Below are 15,942 nucleotides of genomic sequence, written 5' to 3' on the forward strand. Positions count from 1 at the left end.
TTGAGTCCAAAAGATTTGATTTTGGAGTTATAAATCGAGGACAACAAACTCGATTTCAACATCATGTTGCACGTCACGTGGAAATTTGTCCATGTAGACATAGAACTCGAGTCAAGAACTGATCGGCTTTCTTGTTCTTCCTTTCCTTTTTTTACTTTCTCCCGATGCTGTCCCACTCTCCACTTCCAAGCCCCAAAAACCCATGAACAAGACCAAATACAAAACCCAAAACAAATCAAACCCACTCTCCACTCTCCACTCCAACATGTTCTTCTCCTCCACTGGAGCGGTGGCGAGAAACCACACCCATATTAAGTCCAATCCGATTTCTGTCGCTTGAAACTTTCACCGCTTGGTTTGGTCAGAATCGACACCTGGGTTGCTTCGTTATTACTTCTCTGGTTTGCTGGGTTTTGCATCGTTGCTTCTTTCTTCTTCGTTGTTGATCTCTGCGTTTTGATCTTTGGGTTTTGCTGGTATGCTTTGGCATTGTTAGTAGGTGGTATTTTAGAATTGCTGGGTACCGAAATTAAAATACCGGTATCTATTAATGGAGTGGAGAGTGGAGAGTGGAGAGTGGGTTTGATTTGTTTTGGGTTTTGTATTTGGTTTTGTTCATGGGTTTTTGGGGCTTGGATGAACAAGAAAGTTCATCTGGTTCTTGAAGGAAAACGAAGCAAAACTAAATCAGTCTGTAGGACTCAATTTCTATTTGGCAAAACTCAAGTCCGTTTGACTCGAGTTCGGTGCCTACGTGGACCAAGTGTCCACCTCAGCTGAAAATCGAGTAAGTTATACTCGATTTATAACTCCAAAATCAAGTCTTTTGGTCTCGAGTTGTTAGATACCCAAATAGTTTCAAAACTATGCTAACTAACAAAATAGTTTGGCTTTTAATGTTATTTTCAAAAAAATCTGACATTTCCAGTTAAATTTTGCCACATCACGCAATGGTAGGATAGGACCAAAATAAATTCCCTTTTCTTTTTTGGTGGTAAAATAGGAATATTTTTTTCTTTTAAAAAAGAAATAAAGAAAAAACATGGACAAGTCATGAGGGAAGAGAAGGAGGAAGAAATACCATCAGACTATCAGCCGTTGGACGATAAATAAAGAGGAGGAAGAAATACCATCAGGCTATCAGCTGATGGACAATAGATAGATACATCTTCCTAAATTAATTTGATACAAAGAAATAAAATTTCTAATATCATATTGGATAATGTTGATGGATTAGAGCCACTTACATCTAGGAACATTAATTGTGAATTAATTTAGGAGTGGTTTACACCATTTAAGCCTTAAAGAAGATCCTTGATTATTGAAAAGAAAATGTCGTGATCTTATCACTTTGCAAAAAGTGTTTCAATTTTTAATACATAAGATATATGCATTTTCTCTTTCATAATGTGCGAATTTCAAACGATTGTGTGGATCCACACACTATGAAAAAGAATGATATATATGATACATAAGATATTTATTGCTAACAATGAGTAATGATTTTGCATTTGAGAAGTTTCAGCTTTTTTTTTTTCTTTCTTTAAGGGTCCTTTTGGATACAACTTATTTTTGCTGAAACTAAAAACTGAAAACTGAAAACACTGTAGTAAAATAATTTTTTAATGTATGAATAGTGTCGTGAGACCCGTGAACAGTATGTGAACAGTGCATAAACATTACATTTTGTCTCCTAGACAATGAACCCGTGAGATGTTACTGTTCACGCACTGAAGAAAAAAAAAAAAAAAACGCAAGCTTTAATTGCAAACGTGTATCCAAACCCTCACTAAATTGATTAGGAAGCCCATATTTTCACAAATTTAGAACTTTGCATTTATTGTGGGTCAAATCCAAAACCTCCTTTGACTTAAGAGAGAAACACCATTAGACCACAAAGCCTTTTTCGGTTTTTCCCCCTCTGAAAGAAGTTATTTATTGAATTAATAATGATTTGCTATGTAATTTTCATGGAGCTTTTTCAAATACGGAGAGAAAACTATGAAAATATGAAGTTATATTTTTAGTTGCTTTCTTACAGAAGTGTGTAGGACAATATATAGTAAAAGTTGTCTTATACGAAAACAAACTAAAAAATAAGAAGGAATTTCTAAAAACTAAAAAATAAGAAGGAATTTCTAAGACCAATACGTGTCCTTGTAGTACAAAAGACGCTAAAAAAAACAAAGGAATGATAGTAAATAATGACTATTTTAAATGTTCAGACACTAACAAACAATTTACCGTCATTGTTGGAGAGGGAAAGGGGGTTTGAACCTATATGAGGTTCTCGCATGGAGAAGCCTACTGATTTTAGCCAATGCCATATAGATATTATTTCAACATTATCTCATTTAGTGTTTTGCAAGTGTGTTTCTCTCTCAACAATTTTTTTTTTTAAAGTGTTTCTTTTTTCGGAAACGAAGACTACTGATTTTAGGCAATACCAAAATCCTAATTATATTGTACCTGAGCTTGCTTGATCCATAAAAAGTGGTAAGATAAAGTAATATATGGGCTCGTTTAACATATATCAGGGAATTACATTTTTTTTCCCCCTTTCATTTGCCTCTCTTAAAGTAAGGATTTTGCCATGAACCCAGCGAAACTATAAATGAAAAGATATGTTTATTCCATAGTCACATGGCTATGGCCTCCCAAGAAGAAAAAAAAAATCATGGTAATACATTGAGACCAATATCCCTGCCAACGCCGGTGATTAAAGAACCTAACCACGTACAAATGTAGAATGCCAAGAAAATACGATGAGGCATTCCATACATTGTGTTCTTCTTTCTCTCAGGCATTTTGTCCTCATTTTGACAGTTGTATTAACTGTACATCAATAAGCAATGGGTATTGTTACCCTTGACAAGAAAAAAAAAAGTTCTCAAAAGATGTATATTTAGTCCTCTTGATGATTAAAAGTCATCATCTTGTTCTTGATCTCTGATCCACTTTGTGGCCACCCATTTCTCCCCTTTGATCACTGGACAGCTTCCATGAAGAGATGTCTGCAATACCAAAGATCAGACAAAATGTGAGGGTAGGTCTCAAAGCTTTGTTTGATCACCAAAGAGAGCGAGAGATAATAAATAAAAATTTAAAAAAAGGTCCAGGCCCTCCAGGGACTTGGCTTGTTTTAGCTTCGTATCTTACCAATCAAAAGAAGGGGAGAAAAAGGAGAAAAAAGAGGCCTTTTGTGTTGCAATGACTATTCTAGCATCTCAGCAAAAGTTAAACGTCTAAATAAAAAATAAATAATAAAAAAAAGTATATTCTAGCTCCAAATTATTCTTTAATTTTGAACAAACCATTAATACCCTCTAACTTCCTTGTGTGGAAATAAATCCTAAAAGAAACAAAAACCACAGTACCACACAAAGTATACTACCATACAGTTATAAGTGGGGCTTAGGAATGCATTTTGGATTAACTTCCCTGAAGAAGATAACTCTATCATGGCTTGAGTTTGGTGGGGATGAGTTTAAAGAGGGAAACTCATTAGTTGAGTTGGAGTAAGTGAAAAACTGTAATAAATATGGTATTTTCGAGTCCTATAACACAATCAAGCTACATTTGCAAAGTCCAAATTGACTGATATGGCTACTATTTCGAAATGAACTCCAAAGGGAGAGAATCAGTGGTTGCACTTTCCCTCAAGTCAATTAAAAAAATCAAAAAGCATAGGCCTACGAGCCTGATCAAAGTGAGTACACTATAGCAAGCAAGTACATGATAGAGTTCCAGCAGAAAATTGAAAATGTCAAGAGCTAGTAATTGCTAATTAACGAGAGAGAGAGAGAGAGAGAGAGAGAGAGAGAGAGAGAGAGAGAGAGAGATTATGTAATATGGAGAACAATTTTTGGAGATCCAAATGTGAGTTTTATGACTCATTCTGATCAATAATTGAAGACTCAAGGCTTTAGAACAGAAACAATGCACATGCATCAAGTACAACATAAAAATAAGAAAAATTACCCCATCAATTGTGCCATTTGGAAACACTGAATAAAATAGAAGTCCATCCCCTTGCCGTGGCTTCACTTTCAAACCTATACACTTTTTGTAATCATAGCCCGTCCCCTTATTTGAGTTATTCTGCAATCAACACAATTCAATGTCAACATTGCAACAAAATGATTGGTTCTACAAAGGAATAAGCCAAAAAAAGAAAAAGAAAAAGGGGAATTTCCTTATCTACCTCAAACGGAAACATGGTTTCTCCACCTTCTTCTACATTTGATAAATACAACAAGAAGGAAGCGACCTGCAAAATTGAGTATGACAACATGAATAATGAGCAGTGACAGTTTCATCATCATGAACATGAAGAATTTTTCATCCTCAATAAAATTTCATACCTTTTTTTTTTTTTTAAATGAAGTGACACATGTAGAGTATGATGAAATAATGAACCTAAAACAATCTGCACTTTCTCGAAGCCTTCCACTTTATAAATTTCACATATAATTCTAATTACTCAATGTAAAGCATACCAAAGAAGGATCTACAAGTAATTTGCTGAAAATACAAATCCTTGCATCTAATCCATAAAATATACATGGCTAGTATAAGATGCATTCGGCATTAAGCAAGGCAAGAAAATTAGAACAAATGACTTGAAGAAAAGTCCACTACTAAAATACTAAAGAAAAGAGATTTATAAGAAAGAAATCCTAGTGAGTTTCCCTTAGTCCAAATATTGTTTGGGGACATCAACTTAAATCTAATTTCTTTATAAGACAGATCTACTATGACTACATGAGATTTAGCTAGCAGAGGCTGTTAAAAATGATGTCTGCTAGCACTAATTTTCCTATTGCATATCTCCAATAATGATTTCCTAGATTAAGTGAATAAATTTATTACGAAAATTATGGTATTTAATACCAATAAATTTAAAACATAGATGCTAATAGAAGATGAAAGAAAACACATACACAACAGATGATTCTATAAATATATATTATCAACTATCATAGCAAAAAGCTTCCTCAGGCTGTGAAAATGACATGTCATTCAAGAAAAACAATAAACCATTGAATCCTATTTCACTTTGTTTATTTCTTTTTATTAATTTATTTTAATTTTTGGTGCTGGGCTGTTTATTAGGGGGAAAAGCAGGAAAATATAAAATTTTAAACAAACATATTGAAGTATGGACTCAAGGTACCTAGCAAGAGAAATCATAAATTAATAATTGCAATTGTTCTTCCAATCAGATGCACTAAGATACAGGATCCAGAAAGAGATGAACAAACAAAAAATAGTGTCATTATGGAGATGTTTACCCTTTGGCTCTGTTGTGGGCCATATTCAGAAGGGTTGAATGCATCATAATGGGAATCATACTTCTGCCCAAGTTCATACCGCAACACATTGAATGACTGCAACATTGAGATATGAAATTAATTTAATACTCAAAATAATTTCAAATGGACTTGTAATGAAAGAATTAATTAAAATTTCAATGAAATGAGAAAAGAGTATTATCAATTTTAAGAACTGAGATAGGCTACACTTGGTTCTAATAAATCACAAAGGAAGAAGATGTATAAAATAAAATTTATACATGAGAACTATTAAAGCATTTCAATTCCTTTCAGGTACAAAATTATTTTGCTATGAATATGATGCTGGGAGGCTCAAAGAGAGAACCATTTAATTTAGTTTTATTTATTTTTGCATGTCAATGGTATTTTTATTGGTCCCTTGTATTTAATTAGGTGAATTAGTATTTTTATTCAAAGTTTAGGGTATTTTTGTAATAAGTCATTTGGGTTTCTTATCACAGTTAGGATTAGGGTTTAGTACTCATATATGAGCAAATACTAGACCTATCAACTCTAGGTGCTGACTCTAGTGGTTTTCCTATGCTTGGTGCTGACTCCAAGCAACCCTAAGTGTTGTCTCTTAGGTTCTCTTCTGGCTTGTCTTGCGTCAGAATTATCAACAAAAAGTTTTGGTCCTTCCATTTCTTTTACCATCTGGATCAACTTGAAGTAATAATGGTTATGGAACCATGTTTAAAAAAATAAAAATAAAAAGATATGAAAGCTCTACAATCATATCTGATCTCCTATGGGAAAAACAACCAGGCAAAAAAAACCAGGGCTCATTTTGTCCATATATGATGAGGCCTTCAAGTTCAAGACAAACGTAGATGATACAACTTCCAATCTAGCCGGCTTCACTTTAATGTTGTCAGCTGAAAGACACTCCCAAGGCATGAGGACCCCAAAACTGCTTTGGCACTAGGGAAGTACTTCATTACAGACTCTTGGCCTAGATGTTGACAAAACAAAATAAGAGATGACAAACAGGGAAATTGGAAAAGAATATATATATATATAGAGAGAGAGAGAGAGAGGGGTGGGGGGGGGGGGGGGGAGGATGTATCTGTTATGAGAAAGGAAAGAGCGGGAGCTACAGGTCATGAGGTTCTCCCAGGATTTGGCTTGCAATAATGTTTGAGGTTCTAACCCCTGGCTTTCCCCAAACCCAAAATAGTCAAAGAAACTGAGAATTTTTCCTTATTCGCTAAATCAAAATAACACAGACAGACAAAATTGCCTTTGTTAAAACTGAGTAAAAGTCGGCTGAAATTGAGTCAAGTAAATTTCATATAGAATATAATTCTTTGAGTGGGACACTTGCCTTAGAAAAATTTGTCTTTGTAGAGGTGCTTGACAGGTATCAAGGACAACTGCCTCAACAAGAACATCCTAACCCAAAATAAGAAAGCTTCCAAATTTTAGATGTTCAAATTGCAGTGCACAGTCCTGATGACAGCAATGCAATTCACCATTCCTTGCTTTAACTCAACCACAAACCTTCTTTTAGACCATTTAAAACCTTAAACCATGTCATTTTCCCAGCCTTTCCCACCAAGCTACCCCCTCAAAACCACTTAAATACTGTATTTGTTGCCTCAACCATTCTCTCTCTTCTTTTGTTTTAGTGCAAAATTCTGGCACTTGCTGTCTTCAATATCAGCCAATGAGCTCTGGCTCAAATGGTACTTCCTCCTTCTATAAGATGGGTGGAGGGTGCAGGTTTGAAATGCATTGAATGCGTGTGTTACTAACCAAACAAAACATATATATATCAGCCTCCTTTTGCCTTGAAATTTTTATCCATTGAATCCCTAATAAATCAACAAACTTAGGCCTTCCAACTCGTAAATTCGAACTATTCCCAACCCTAACCCACCAAGAAAGCAAGTGGGTTATTAGTTTCCCAAATATACCACAGCAGTAGAACAATATAGTTTTCGATAGTTAAGTCTTTTTTCATGTATAAACAGTAGAAGAGCTTCCTAATAAGGTGTAAATATGCACTTTGGTAATCTATTGCACTATTGAGAGAGGCAAATAACCAAAAGAGTTTCTAGAAATAAAGCCTTTTTTTCTCATAAGAATTACCAGTAGTAAAGCTGATAATGCTAAAGAATCCTCCTCTCAGATGAGAGAAGTTGGCTGTCTACAAGCAATATCTCTTCTATGTTATAAAGCACTTGCAAATACATGTGAGTGTGCCTGTGCATGTTATAATTAAAATAGCACTAAATATCATTACGCCCTGGTGGCTCCAGTAATACAAATTAACTGATAAAACATCTAGGTAGGAGAACTAATATCTGCTCAAGTCACCAAATGTATCAATAAAACAGGAAGTAGCACTTCCATAGTACTTGGAAAACAAATTATTTATATAAAGTAGAAAGAGAAATTGAAAATAAAACATACCTCTCCATGGTTTCTTGGAATCATTGTAGCCCGAGAAATTTTTTCCTCAATAAGAGCCAGGACTCCAGTTTTGTCTTCTGATGAGCTAATAAATGTGCCTGAGCTGTTGCCAAGCAGGTGAAATAACCAAATTGAGGTAATCAAACTACACAGAAATCATTTATACACACAGAAATATTGATGCAAAGGAGAAAAACAGAAGAATTGAACCAGGCTAACTTCAGGAAATTAATAGATGGAGGAACAAATCCAACAATACCAACCAGGTAAGGCTACGGTGCAAATGCACTTGAAATTGTTGCTTTAGAATGATGTAATTCAGATTATATACAAACAAAGACTGAGTAGGAAAATATATATAGGATGGATCCAGGCCAGTGAGATGACCCAAAAGCTACTAGTTTCCAATGGTCTGTTATTTTAAAATAGGTATTATTGATATCTGATTATTTGTTTTAGGAACACAAAGAAGTAGCGACACATTCATCTAAAATTTTATAATGTATAGCACATATAATAGGATCTGAAATGTATAATGATACCTTGTCCTCGTACCCTTAGTGCTCTCAGCAGTCTCCCCCTTTCGCAAAGCCAATAGTGAGGGTTTAAGGTTTGCCTTTGCGATTTTAATTATGGTTTCGCATTGTTCTGCTGTTGCAAAATTTGGGAAATATAAAGCTCGTGGTTTCCAGCTCAAAATCTGCATCCAAGAATAGAAGGACAAACAATGAATTAGGTGGAAAACAAGAAGCATAGTTAAAAATTACTGAGTTGATCCCAAAAACAATATGCCAGACCAATTCTTCAGCTGCCTGTACTGACTAATATTGCTATCAAGGCTCTTAGGAGCCTTTTCATCAAACAATTTCCTATTGGATGTCTCCAATTTCAGCATGTCCTCACTAGGACTGCTATTTTAAATTTGGCAAAAAGTTAAACAATGTGAGACAAAGTTTCAAACAGCCAGTTTGAAGGAAAAGATTTAAAAATCAATTTACTAATAGGATTTTCTTATAATCTTTTTTTTTTTTTTTTTTTTTTTTTTTGGATAAGCAATCCCAAATCCCCAATCTTTGGACAAGGCTTTCACCTAATGTTAAATGGATCATGTTTTTAAACAATCAACAGTTCATTTCAAATACACTGGTTTTAAAAGTCAACACAATTTCACCTGATTATAAGATACTACTACATTTGAAGCGATAATCGCATGCCTATCACTAAAAATGAACAAAAAGGGGACCATTTCCCCGCACTGGTTCGTGTTGTGTTACAATGGGTACTCCAGTTACAATCCTAACTATCAATACATTAATGCAAAATCACACAATTGCATAAAATGCCCATCAAAATAGTAACTTTCCCAAAAGAGTGAAACCCCATGATCAGAATCACCAACCTTGTTATCCCAAAAACTCAACATAGTACTAAACCTCTCACATCAAATTAAAACCATTCATTTAATCATCAACCACCATCATTAAATCTACAACCAAAACAAAAACCCATATAACAAAACAAACAAGCAAACAAGGCAACATTAATCACTTTGGTATCAAAATTCTAATCAATATGATTCCTATAAAAAGCAATCACAAACCTGAAAAGGAATTGATTCAACAGAAGCTACTCCAGTTCGGCCATGCGGCATCGAACCATCCTCGTTGACTTCCTCGACAAATTCAAGCGTCCTCAACCTCGGTATAACCGTAGCCCTAGGCACATCCTGTCAAAACAGCCAAAACCCAAAACTCAGCTCAGCCCCAAAAACAATTACACACACAGAGAAATAGAGAGAGAGAGAGAGAGAGAGAGAGAGAGAGAGAACAAAAAACCTGAGAGAGAATCATGGAACCGAAGAAACCAGCGAGAAGAAAGAGTAAACATAAGAGAACAACGATTGGTAAACCTAAATTGGTTTTCGATCTCTTCGATTTCACTTTCATTTCTATCTCTCTCTCTAGAACTGAAGAGAGTTTCTTAATCTTAATCTTAATCTTAAATATTTATGTATGAACTTGTTGGTTTTTAATGAAGGTGTTTTGGTGTTTATTTATATTCGTAATTATTAGTGATTTGTTTTTGATGGATGGTTATGTTTTTTATTTTATTCTGGGTGTGTGTCAGTGTTTGCTGGCTGTGTTTGCCGGTAGAAGTGGTGGCGTGACGCGTTGTTGGCGGGAGTTTTTTCTTTGGTTTGACGTGACTTTTGATTTGTGAATTGTGAGTGTGACTCTCTCTGTGGAATTTGTGAATTGAGTGAGAGGAAGATTGTGCAGCATCCACTAAGAAAGCGGGGAAACAAACAAGGATAGACCCCACTTTACCTTTGGGCATTGGATGCTAAAGTCAAGGACAGAGCATATATATCATGGTACGGTAAGGTTGAGATTTTCAAATGTGATATGGTACCTTGCTTTGAAATCTAATACTTTGTGTAAAATTATTTAAAGATGAAAGTTAGGTATGATGTTAAAAGTTCATTTAAAATCTCCAACCATGGATGGACTATAGAGTCATAGACATAGTTAATAAATCATTTTAGAGAATTTTCTATGAAAAAAAAGAAAAAGTAATTGATTGATTTGACAATTTTTTCAATTTTTTATTAAAAGTTTCTTATTACGGGCCCATCATATAAATATTTTTAGGTTGAGAAGTGCTAAGTGGATAGTTATTATTGGTTATAATTTGAATCTACTATTGAAATGACTTTTCTGACCCACTAATAACAATCTGTAATAACTTACCATTTAGAATTTATTGTGAAAGTGTGGTGAAAATATTGTAGGTATAACATTTCTCTTTTGGTTTTAGTATCATATTCATCTATCTATTTTTGTGCCTTGAAAATCTGTGTTGAATTTGAGTTTGCCAACTGCCTAGAGATTTTTTTGTTCAAAATAAAAAGAACGGAGAAGAAGCAAGAAAAGAAAAGTTTATTTATTTATATATATATATATATTTTTTTTTTTAAGGTAAGAGATGAGAAAAATATGGTGCATCTGTTTAAATTTCAAAAATGATAAGAGATAGGGAAATTGTAAACAAATAAGAACTTGAGTTTAGTAGGAGGTTTTAAACTGAAAGCTTTTATTTTGAAAACCTACAAGTGAGCATAGAGGGGATATTTTAAAATATCTAAAACTAGAGTTCATGACTTAAACGGATTGGAAGCCAACTTGGAAGCCCCCTTAAATAGTAGTATAGATAGATAAAAGAAAAAAGGTACCTCACATGTATGGTCATTGTCTCCGCCTACTTAAATCCCGTTATGCATGGTGTGGGACTACCCGAGCAATAGTGGTCTTTGCCATTACTCACCCACAATTCTTGAATTCACAAATGTGATAGGTCATAAAGACTTCTTACCACTAAGCCACGCCTTAGTGTGGGTTTGGATCCGCGTTTCCAAACCCACATTTGCGTTTTCTGCCATCCTTTTTTTTTTTTTTTTTTTTTTTTAGCATGTGAACAGTAACATCACATGTGAGCACTATGCAGGGGACAAAAGACACTGTTCATGCACTGTTCACGAGTCCCACGACACTATTCATCCATTTAAAAATTATTTTGCTACAGTGTTTTCAGTTTTCAGTTTCAGCAAAAATAAGTTGTATCCAGACGGACCCTTAATCCCCAATAATTCATTCTCTCATTTTAAATTACATTTATCAAGTTGTAGGTTTCTATTCATTTTCTTTTTATTCATTGAAAATTGATTTATACACAATCGCATGCACGCACAAACATACACACACACGCGTGCGCGCGCACACACACACATATATAATGGTACTTTAAAAATGTGATTTTAAAAAGATGTACATAAACAAACAAGTCAATAGGTTAATGAAAATTACCAATAAAAAATTAAACTATATATTAACCATAAAATAATCTATATCCATTTTAAATCAAACATGGAGAAATAAAATTTATTTATATTAATTTAAATGTTGCCCTGTTTTAGAAAATAGAAAAACTAATGTGGTTGTAAATGGTGATTTATGATGGTGGCTCCATTTGCATCAAGCTCAATCGGCAGATGGTTATTCCAAATGTGTGTTTCTAAACAAATCAACTTATAAAGTTGACCAATTTCATTGTTTCTTTTCTGAAAGCCCTTTGGTGAAGAAGGGTTGGAACTCATTATGGAAACCTAAAATCCATGAAAGTCTGAACTGTTTTAATGTAAGATTTCTTGGGATATGCTTCCAACTAGGGAGACTTTAGGGAAGACGTTCACAATAGTAAACCATTAGTGCCCAATGAAGAGTAGTAAAATGAATGAAAATATAGAAATGATGAAAATAAAATGCAAAAAGAAGAGATATTGATTTTCCATTAAAAGAATTTGGTTGGAGGATGGAAAAATGAAATGAAAAACATTAAGGTTAAGTTTGGTATTGGCTTAAAAAGCCAGATTATTTTACTCTTTAACTTATTTTTACTACTATTCAGCTTATTTTTACTACTATTTATGAGTTATATTACACTTTTTGATACTATTCATGGGTCCTACGGTACTATTTCAATTACTTTTTAGTTTTATCTATAGTACTTTAAGTAAAAAGTTTTTAATTTCAGTTAAATATACTGTTCCCAAATGGACTCTAAAATTCTTGTTTTCTTATTTGTGTTGGGGTCAATTTTGGAATAGCATGCTTTAAGGGAACTTGGACCAATCAACCCAGGTTTATTTATTTACAGTACTTTCAACAAAAGATTTATAATTTCAGCTAAATAAGCTATTCTCAAATGGCCTCTAAGATTCTTGTTTTCTTATTTATGTTGGGGTCAATTTTAGAATAACATGCTTTAAGGGAACTTGGACCAATCAACCCAGGTTTATTTATAAATAAGGGAGTCGAGCCCATTACTCACTTCAATACAATGATGGAGCCTAGCGGTACATTGCAAAGAGGCGCCTAGGAATGCTAGCTCACAACAAGATAATATCAATAAAAAAATTATCAATATTATTATTATGATCGCAATACAACAAAATGAGGAAAATGAAGGAAATGGTGAAGGAGAGAGAGAACACTATTTGCACTACCACACACACGAGCATCTTTTGACTTTGTTGTTTCTTAAATCAAAAGCTTGGACTTAAGAATCAGTGTAATTGGTGAGGTAAGTGAAGTCTGATTAATGCATGACTTTGGGTCAAGGCTCTATAATGAGTTCAGGACATGTTTATTATCTACCTCTAAATATGGGTTCAAGTTTTTGGTTGAAATTTTTTTATAAGAATGACAACATTGAGCAGTTGTCTTTTTTTCTTTTTCTTTTTTTGGATAATATAATAATTTGGTTTGCTACCAATTCAGGTAATCTGGTTAGCTGAGCCAATTTTAGAGAAAATGACCATTTACCTGCTAATTAAAAGCTTAAGAGATTTGATCAATCAACACTAAATGAGGTTAAAAAGCTTTCATCACTAGATTGTGTTTGGATGGCAACATTTGGATTTGGATTTGGATTTGAAATCCCTTGATTTTGAAATTCTTTGTTTGGATCTTTTTAAACAATGAAGGATTTGAAATTCATCATTTGAAATTTCATTGTTTGGATACCTAAATTTGGATTTAAGATCAATAAAATATATTTTTTAATTATTATTCTTCTTAATCATTCTACATTTTAATTTTAAATATATGAGGTAATGTTGATATTCCAATTAACTAAGACTTAAACATGCATGCTAAACAAGAATCATAAATTGAGTTGACATGAAAACTTAAACACTACAAGAGAAAGCTTACATGGGTTCTAGCTCTGATTTGAGATACAAGTGAATGATTAACTCATGAAAACACTGACTAGTATAAGGTCATCCTCAATCCAATTTAATGACCCCTGGAAATAAATACCACCAATACCTATGAGATATATCTATATCTATATATATATATATATATATATATATATATCACTGGTGCCAATTTACGACTGCTGCTTTGCACATATTCATGCTTAAAAAAATTTTAAATGCTTAACTAGACCAAGCTCTGTGTGATACAGCTAAGCAAGATAGCATGCCCAAGAAGCAACTTCACATGAATTTTCATTTTTTAAAGAGCTTGAGTATCAATTAATTATACAGACAATAGAATCACAATTTAATGAATCCTTTGGGTTCTCAACTGACCAAAGCACCATCTCAGTGTTGGGTCACACGTGTGAGTGAAGTCTCACATTAAATAATGATGAAAAAAATGAGTAGTTAATATAACATAATTGAGTACATATCCATTAGGGCTTAGGCCTTTTAGGTTAAAGTGTGTCTCTATATGTTATATTAATTATGAGAGATGCTACGTTCATAACATTTTTACAACAAATCACAGGTGGTTAGTTGTTATTGGTTCAAATTTGAAACTAACACTAAGATTACTTTTTTGCCCCAACAATAACAACCTGCCTCTTAGGATTTGTTGTAAAAATGTTGTGGACATTTTATTTCTCATTAATTATTCAAGAAAACTCTCCAAGGTGTTAATCTCTCCAACACTTAGTTGAACAGCCTCACTGAAAAAATTCAACAAATAGCCAACAAGAACTGTTTACACACACACAATTAGACTTGGAAAAAAAAAAATGAACCAAAAGCTTTTAGCTCACAAACTCAATGAGTCTTGAGAAAAATGAAGCAAAAGCTTTTATCTCACAAGAAACAAAGGCAATTCTATTTTAGTTAAACCATGATTCTGTCCTCAATTTAAATGATCCCAAGCTTTTTGGTTCTCAAATAATTAAAGAAAAATTCTTAGTTGAACAGCCTCACTGAAAATATTGGACAACTAATCCAAAAGAAATAATGGCAATTCTATTAAGAAATAATTATAACAAGAACCACTGTACTAATCACGTCATGATCCTGTCCTCGTTGGAAATTATTTCAAGCTGATCATTGATTTATTTGGATAACATAAAATATATTGCAATATAGTCATATAACAATTCACATGCTCTATTTATGTATAATCAAACACATAATTTGCATTACAAACCCATAAACCAAAATAGAATTAGAAAATAAAGATAAACCCAAAACAAATCATTGAAAATACTATGAAATAAAAAGCACAAGCAAATCAAAAAAAAAAAAAAAAACCCAAACACAAATTAAAAACTAAAGTTGCTCTTAATTTTGAAATTAGCTATCATTTAATATTGTTATTTACCGAATAGGTGATGAAGGTGCTATAGCAAATATACTATCACTCTAGAAGTCTATGGAATACACATCCAATGATACATGCATGCCTAAAGAAAATAATTACGAAAAAATTTATTTAAAAAATCTGAATTTCACTGTGCTTGACAGCTCGCAACTGTGAGAAAGAGAGAAAGAAGAAAAACTTGGGCAAGGAAGAGAGAGCGTGACAGAGTTTCTGGAGCTGATGAAGAATTGAGAAGAGAGAGCTAGCGTGAGAGTGAGGGATTTCTAAATTCTTGGGTTTGTGAGGGGATTTCAAATCCATGGATTTGGACCCCTAAATTCCAAGATTGATTTGGGCCAAATCCAAATCCATTTCTTTTTCCTTACCCAAACAAAGGATTTGTATTTAGGCCCCCTCAATTCCAAATTCATGCCATCCAAACAGACCATTAAAGTGATTATGCTGAAATTTAAGGATCTACATCAAATCAATTAGGTGTTCTTTCATGTGTTTGTGTCCAACACATAGACTCATAGGTTTTGCAAATGTTCTAAGCCCACTTGCAAATTCTATCTTTTGTGTCCATGGATAAGCTACATGCACCCGATGCATAATAGATTTTTTTCAAAAAAGGCCTATTGTTTACCCTTTGTACCCCACTACTCCAAATTCATCATTAATACTCAAAGGCTCTTCTATTTTTTTTTATTTTTTTTATTTTTGGTAAAAGTTAATAATTTGCAACAATTATATAATTTGAGATTACCACATTTTCCAATCACACAAAAAAAAAAAAAAAAAAAAAAAAAAAACCCTAGGGGTGTGATGAGTATTATGCATTTGTGGGTGAAGTAAATTTTTCATCACACCCCTAGGTTTTTTTTTTTTTTTTTTATTGGAAAATGTAATAATTCCAAATTATAATTATTACAAATTATTATGCTTTACCCAAAAAAAAATAGAAGAGCTTCTGATCTAGTAATCATTATTCATAAGGGTGAGCATATTTATTTTGATGT

General features: G+C 33.3%; 1 protein-coding gene across 1 annotated transcript; it reads right to left on the bottom strand.

Moving 5' to 3' along the window:
- Nucleotides 1-2,609: 2,609 nt before the first annotated feature.
- Nucleotides 2,610-10,017, bottom strand: LOC126706104 (probable prolyl 4-hydroxylase 9). The gene is made up of 8 exons (XM_050405375.1): nt 9,587-10,017; nt 9,352-9,477; nt 8,294-8,451; nt 7,752-7,854; nt 5,295-5,390; nt 4,205-4,270; nt 3,982-4,101; nt 2,610-3,014 (listed from the first exon to the last, which is right to left on the bottom strand). The coding sequence occupies exons 1-8, from the start codon at nt 9,695-9,697 to the stop codon at nt 2,922-2,924; spliced, it is 873 nt and encodes a 290-aa protein (XP_050261332.1). The 5' UTR covers nt 9,698-10,017; the 3' UTR covers nt 2,610-2,921.
- Nucleotides 10,018-15,942: the final 5,925 nt, after the last annotated feature.

The sequence above is a fragment of the Quercus robur genome, chromosome 11 (genome assembly GCF_932294415.1).
Source record: "Quercus robur chromosome 11, dhQueRobu3.1, whole genome shotgun sequence".
Lineage (NCBI taxonomy): Eukaryota > Viridiplantae > Streptophyta > Magnoliopsida > Fagales > Fagaceae > Quercus > Quercus robur.